At 34.8% G+C, this 7,974-nt stretch overlaps 1 protein-coding gene across 1 annotated transcript in view; it reads right to left on the bottom strand.

Annotated features, from left to right (window-relative positions):
- Window positions 1–4,005: 4,005 nt before the first annotated feature.
- LOC143909623 (uncharacterized) overlaps window positions 4,006–7,974 on the bottom strand; it is a 118,259-nt gene continuing 114,290 nt past the window's right edge. Inside the window, exon 3 of the mRNA XM_077427702.1 lies at window positions 4,006–6,320. Within this exon, the coding sequence (XP_077283828.1) occupies window positions 4,342–6,320 (1,979 nt within the window). The 3' untranslated portion in view covers window positions 4,006–4,341. The remainder of the gene's footprint in view (window positions 6,321–7,974) is intronic.

Below are 7,974 nucleotides of genomic sequence, written 5' to 3'. Positions count from 1 at the left end.
GTATGATAAAATGCTATCAGGCATGCAATAAATATTGAACATTATATTGGTCTTATCTACGTTAATTTTTAAATCCTAATTTTCTACTTCCAAGAAAGGAAAAGAAAAATAATGAAATTGAAAATAATTATTTCTTCTTCTTTACTACCGGATTAAAATAAATATATGACTTAAAAAATAGGCACCCCATGTTTTTATACTCTTTAACCAGGGGGTCAATAGCCGAGGCCTACTTGGTATATTAAATTGTACTCTGATTTAATTTTTCCACAATTTCACCAGTGTTTCGTTCGGTTCTGAGTATCTTATACTGTTATTAGAAGTTGAAGGAGTGTGTACGAAGCCTAGAAAAGCCTTCAACTTTGACCTTGCGCCAAGGAGAAAAGGTTCGCTGGAAGGGTTTAGGAGGCGATGCGGTTTTTCAGGTGGGGTCTGAAGCTGCGTCTGCGTAGGAGTGGATGGTCCATGGTGGTTGGCTATGGTTGTAGCGCTCGTGGCGTGGTCGTGGCTCATTATGTCCACGTGTGATATATGGTGGTGGATGGGCGGCGGGCAATTACGTGGACATTCATCACGGGGGGCGGCGCCGGCACCCGCCCATCCACCAACCTCCACCAACACTTAACACCAACAAAGAGGTACCGCATCGCACATATTACATACATACATATATATGTATGCATTTATACACATTTTATACGCGTATAAACTCTCCTACGGTAAAAACAATCTTGTGTTTGTTTGTTTGTTTCTTTGTACTTAACCTCCCCCTTCTGCAAGGGTCACACTTCCGACCGGTTGGATTTTTGATACCTTTTGATATTCATATGTATTTGTATACCTATCACATTCTCAATGTATCAAATATAAATTATTTGAGCTTTCTTTCTTAATTACACATGCATACACATTTAGCTAGCAGCATAGCTCGGTCTGCCTAAGGGCCGGGCCGCACCGTGCAACTTTGTCGGCCGACTAGTCGCGCGACACGAAAAAATGTATGGAAATGTGTGCGACAAACAAGTTGACGGGTGTGGCATGTCCAATCTACCTGCATGCATTGGTCTGGTCGCCTTCAACTAAGTCGCTCGCAAGTCGCACGGTGCGGCCCGGCCCTAACACTGAGATGCGCCAGGTTCGATCCCGTGAGCTGACCTCGATTGAAAAAGAATTTTAAGCCGGGTATAACAACTAGTAGTAATTATATAAAACAACAAGTTATGGAGGTGGCGACCATTTAGAAAGGTTGAGTTAGTGTTTTTAATTATGATTTCATGTTTTATTTAGTTATCCTTTCCTTATTTAATTTGTATATTTGTATATATAATTTGTTTATTTAACTTGTATTTTTTCCTTTTGTACTTCTTAATCTTTTTAACACACTCGTCGCTTTGGAGCAATCTGTTAGACGAGTGTGCTTGATTAATTGATTTTGTAAAATAAAATAAAATAACAATAACTAAAAAAACCCGTAATGTCCAAAAAGACCATCGTATTTGATCATATTTATTTATTTATTTTATACCAGAAAGGCCTTAAAGGAAACCCCCAATGCGCCTTCCTGGCCAATTACACACCATACAGCATTTTTATTATACAAGTCGCCGAATTACGAGACACTGAAAACTCGCAAATTAACGAGACATCTATGAATTGTACATAATTTTTATTGTACATTAATCATACTCAAATAGTGGTGACATATGTAGTAGGTAGGAAGGATTTTTAGCCAATTTTTGAACGGAAACTGTTTCAACAATGAAATCAGATAAAATTGGCAAACTCTGATAGGAACCGATCGACCTGGAGTCACAAATATCCAAGTCTGACCAGCAGCACTACAGATATACTCAGAAAAATTCTTTTTAATCGAGGTCAGCCATGGGATTGAACCCGGCGCCTCTTGGTGTTAGGCAGAAGCTTAACGACCGAGCTATGCTGCTGGCTGAATAGCGGATTTGGGTTCCACATATATTGATGACCAAACCGAGCAAAATGGCAAAGTTTGAAAACGATCGGATAATAACGCAAATTTCGTCAGACGAAATCAGACGAAAAAATCGAAGGCGAGCTAAGAAGAGGGTAGTAATAAAAATCTTCACGATTACAGTTCGAATGTAGTTTAATATTATAAGCATTTATACACTGCTTGAAACTACATAATTTGATTAAATTATACTCATCTTCTTCAGATGATTCAAAGGTTAATGTAAAAATGTAAAAGGTTTGAATTTGATTAGTGAAATTTGTAAGAGTATGTTTATATACAAAAACATGAAAAATGGTATAATAAAGGTTTGTTTTTGATCTCTTCGATCTGCGGATACTTTAAGGAATGTGGTCATCTTATGAAAATATGCAAAAATATATACGTATTAAATTTTATGTATGTACTCAAAAGTCGAGTCACTTTGATTCAATTTCTTTACGAACATGTGCAGAAGTTTAAATTTAAGCAATAGTTTAAATGGTTAGTTTTTTATAATAAATGGTCAGTCACCTTTGTAAAAATTCAGTGATGATGAACGGTCAGTAATTCACTAATTGTTTTACGTATATTTTAGCATACGTCAATGACCAATCTAAACCACACGTCAATGACCAGTCAAGCAGTCAATGACCGATAATATATCTTACTGATCATAGATTTACTGACTAAATCAAATAAAATTACTGGCTAAATAAATACAGGCGGATGATTGAAATCGTATCTTTACATACATAAGATCATGTATAGAAGTTAAGTGTCGATTTCTAATATATGGTCAGTAACTATAAAAAAAACAATCAGTGATAAAAGTGTATTGTATGTATATGTAAATAAAAATGAGCGGTCAGTAATTCACTTATTAATTTGAGTATTTTTCGATAGACAATAGTTAAGCAATCAATGACCGATTATATGTACATATATCTTACTTGTCATCGATTTACTGATTAAATCAAACGAAGTTACTGACAAAATAAGCATATATAATTATTTATATTTTTGTTGATTTAAGCGAAAAAGAAAAATTATGTTGCGAATCGTTAAATAATGCTTAGGTATTATCTGAAAAAAAAACACAGTTTAAATAAATATTCGAAATCAAAATAGAAAAACTAAAACAAATGCTGAATAAAAGAATTCTTTATTTTTTTGTTTGAAAAATTAATTAATAATAATAATAATAATAATACAATATCAATATATGCATCACTCGGACGCATTGTGTAATTATTATGCATAAAATTATAATAATAATATAATATTATATATATGTAGTTATATTTTACTTTATCCCATTTATGAATATTTTTTTCTTTTGTTTTTTATTAATAATTGTTCTAATAATTGAATCTAATCATTATTAAATCATTTACATACAACAAAACACTAACGTGAAATAAAGTAGTGTCGATATAAACTTAAATAATACATGAAAATATAAAAATATCTATTTGAATACAATAATAATAATAATAATAATAATATGATACAAAATAGTCAACTTATATCAAGTCGTAATTAATTTTAAATATATTATACAACCACATAGGGTACAAATGGAAATGACAGTATAAAGTATCATCACATTTAAAATTGTATATATGTACATATATAATATTTTACACAATTAAAAAATTGAGATATTTAAAGCGACATTTAAATATTTGATATTGTCATAGTTTTGGTTTAATATATATAATATAAAATTAATTAAAAATATTTATAAATATTGATGTATTTCTATAATGAACATCATTTTGAACAGTCTATCAACGCATCGATATATTCAATATATCGAATTTACATTTAAATTTAATATAGGATTTAAAAAAATGGAATTGAATATTTGGTGTGCTTGATTTTTAATTTATAATTTATATATCACAATATAATGTAATTATTAGCTCGGTGGAATATATTTTTTTTATTTAATTGAATATTAAAAATATTTATTACTCTTATTTTAAATATAATATGTACAAGCTAAATAGACTAATGTTTTTATTTATTTTTTTGATCAACTAATGAAATCCTTTGCAGGATTTCTTCAATGATGAGTATCATAAAATAGTAAAAAATATGTCTTAAAATCTATATAATACAAAATATTATGTTATTTATAATATGAAGTTAATAATATGTACACGTATAGGCATATGTATATAAATACATCACGTATTCAGTGCTTTTTGTTTGAATATTGAAAGAAATCTATTATATTTGATATAAAAAATATAGTTATGAATGTAGATATATGTATATATGTATAGGGACATCTTTAATAATATCGATTGATTATTTATAAGCATAATGGAATTTACTAAATGGGTATTGGGTAGGAATATAAGTAGTTAGTTGCTGTAGCAAGTTTGCCTAACTCCAGCTAGTATATTGCTGAAGTCGTCTTCTGGACGAAGAGTCTGAGCAGGTGGAGCTTCAGGAAGCAGAGGAGACCCAGCCACTACTGGAGCAACCATATCTGCTGGCTTTCCCGGATAGATTTGCGTATTTTGAAGAATCACAGAAGTGTGCCCTGGAGGCGGTATATAACTGCCGTAACCACCTCTATCTCCCGGATAAACTTCTGGAACACTTGTTCTAGTTTGATAGTCGGTTGGAGCACCGGTATAGTCCACTCCGTTGTGGTACTCCTCGCTCCTTGCAGCGTACATGTCGTGAGGGTTTTGGTATTCTTGGACCACTCTATTATCCTGATAGTTGTGGTTCGTGTCCAAGTTTGAATCCCTTGGATCTGAAGCTATTTGATCTGTGGGCGTTCTTTGAATGGGACTGTTCGTCACCATGTTGTCGCTATTGGAATATTTCAAATACTTGTCGAACTCTCCTGTATCCACGTCTGAGACTGGAGATCCGTTGTGCATGTGTCTCGTTTGTGCGTGGTCTTGCATGTAGCCTATATGCTCTCCACCAGTCAAAGGACTGTTCATGTACGAGTAATGTCCGCTTTTTTCGTACTGGATGGCTTGGTAGTCTTGTTGTTTGTTCTCAATCTTGTATGCTAACGGTGGGTATACTTCGCTTTTGTACGGAATTGTGTTGTATTGGTTGTAGCTCGGGTAGGACATGCTGTTCGAGTAGCTCATGGTTGTGGTGTCGTGGCAAGGGATGCTGCTCTGTTGGTTGATGCCCAAAGAGTGTCCACTGCTTATGGTCGACATGCTGCTCGATAGCGTTCCAGTCGTTGTAGAAGCGCCTAAAGTTTGATGATCTTGAGACGTGGCCACCGGTGGGAAGAAAGTGCCCGTCACTATATGGCCCTGGTCTAGGATGCCTCTTTGTGTGCACATCACGTACATACCATTGGCCATACCCATAGCTGTTATTGGAGTATGGTTTGAATAAGTCAAAGCGGATGGTTGTCTGTATCCTACTGAAATCTGCTGGGGTAGTTTGTGTTGGAAAGCAGAGTTTGATACGGCAGGAGAGAGCGTTCCAGAAGACGGTGCCATCGATACGTTCTGCATGTTTTGATTGGATAGCATGCCTGCATTAACTAGAGCAGCTTGTCTCTTCTCTTCGCTGATTTGATAGCTTTCTTTCTCGAGCTCCATGGGTGACATTTCAGGAGTCGGAAGAGCTGCTGAATTATCATCTACGCTCCTGTTCTTATCTGTCTTTGGACTTCTTGACTTTTTTGCATCGGACTCTCCTTTGTTCGCCTTCAACGCGTCCGGTTCTGGACTCTGGGTCGGAGACGACTCCGGAGTGTGCATTATATGTTGCTGATACTGTTGGGTCTTGGAATCGGAATACCCTTCGTAGCTGTTGCTAGCAAGCGGAGAACTTTGGTATAGTGTGAATCCAGAGCTCGAATATGATCCGGCGTCTTGCATCTTTTGATATCCGGATACGTCGGGACTTCCCAGAGGCATCGATGTCGAATATTGTACTAGAGGACTGCTTATGTTCATGGCTTTGTGGTGCCTCATGGACGAGTCCAAGTTTTGCGACGGTGAGTTTGGAAGGTACTCGCTAGAGCTGGAGTTTTGCATGTAATCCACGTGATGAGGTGAATTGTAGCTGTTGTGCGTCAAAGTAGGAGACAACGAGCTCGAGTTGGGAATGTATCCACTGTTTGGCGACATTCTGCTGGTATATCTCGTCGGTTGTTGTTCCGTCTCTATTTCGGCCTGCCTCGCGGTTGTGGCTGCTGCTGTGTTTGGAGTTGCTGTCCTAGCTTTGTTCTGCTTCCTCCTTCTCGGTCTGTATTTGTAGTTGGGATGTTCAGTCATGTGGATGACTCGAAGTCGTTCAGCTTCCTCGACGTAGGGCCTCCTATCTTGCGGTGTTAAAGAACGCCATTTCTTTCCTGCAAATAGAAAAAACGAAAAAAAAATCAGTCGGTGTAAAAAATACGTGGTGGTTTTGAAATATGAGCTAACATTTAGACGAATTGACGATGTATCAGGTCAGGTTTTGAGAGCTCGACGGTAGCTCCAGATAACGCAGACGGGGTATAAACGAGCTGAGATACAGATACGACAGTGATTCTCAATCTTCAATAAAAATTGAAGTACTCCTTCAAAAAAGCTTTGGATTAATTAAAATGAATATATGTTGGAGATGGGTAAAATCACTATAAATCTGAGATGATATTTGGCATAGCGATATTACAATATTTCGTAGTTGGCCTGGAGACTTAGACTTAGTAATGATATGTCAAATTCCTCTCAAACATTCAACAGAACTACTAAAACTTGATCATAAACTTAAAGGTCTCTCTATACATGTTCAAACATCTTTGCAAATTTACGTGAGAAATGTATGAAGCCTGAATGTATATCTAATATGATAGTCTAAATGGAAATTTGAAACTTTGGCGTTTAAATATATGTAGTTAAAATCATTTAAAAAAAGTTCAAATTCAAAAAGACCACAGTTTTGAAAGTGCTGATATATAATATGTAGTACGTTCGTAAATTTGAAGTCCAATCTATCTTATACAAGTGTCGGGGGGTCTGCCAAGATTGTTAAAACGTATCGGTGTTTCATATTGCACCTTTCGTTGCCACTGCTGAGGTATGGGGAACCTTTTTGACCCATTAAATGAGTCGTCATTACCGGAATGGATGACGTATGGGGCGCGTCATTTGTCAACTTTTTTTTCATATTAAGTTTTTCGAGATTTGAAGTCGAAATGGATGCGACGAATGCATGTAGGGTATTTATCACGGTCCGATGTTGACTATTATCGAGCAGATATTTTCAGGTAATGTCGATTTGGAGAAATGGTTTCTAAAATTGATGCTCGTTCTTCTAGTCTGGGGTATATTTGATATTTTTTTTGTACTGCATAATTGATTGCCTGCTTTAATTCCAACCAATTGATTATTTAAGAAAATTGTATCATCTAGTATGAGAATATATTTATTATATTTGGATGCTATGTAATATCAGAATGCTAGAATGTTAGAAACCGATCTATGATTATTTTTTCTTTGTTTTTTTTTTCGTTTGATATTTGTATCGATCTGAATATGGAATGGTATATATTATATGGAAATAGATTAAGGGTTAGTTCACCCTTTTTTTGCCACACTGATCGATTCCAAAGCTTCTAAAATTATTCATGATATTTACATATATTGAAAATAGTTCAGTACGTAATATGAATGATTGGGAAATGAGAGTCATTAAAATGTTTAGCTTTTGAACCATTGATTGTCGTTTGTAAGTAAAAAAAAAAACACGGAAAATGGATTCAAAATTTGAGGAATTTAATATTAATTTAATAATAATTCAAAATTTGAGGAATTTAATTTGATTTTTTAATATAATTCAAATTTAATAATAATTCAAAATTTGAGGAATTTAATTTGAAGAATCAGAAAAGTACGGATTGAAATAACAAGAGAGTTAAAAATATATGAAAAAAGTATAACGAAAGTTGCAAACATTGAAGGTTTTTTATATTTATATTTTTTAATTCACTCGCTTTTACAGATCACTCCAAAGCGACGAGT

Source organism: Arctopsyche grandis, chromosome 3 (assembly GCF_051622035.1).
Source record: "Arctopsyche grandis isolate Sample6627 chromosome 3, ASM5162203v2, whole genome shotgun sequence".
NCBI lineage: Eukaryota > Metazoa > Arthropoda > Insecta > Trichoptera > Hydropsychidae > Arctopsyche > Arctopsyche grandis.
This window is presented reverse-complemented; position numbering and strand designations above follow the sequence as displayed.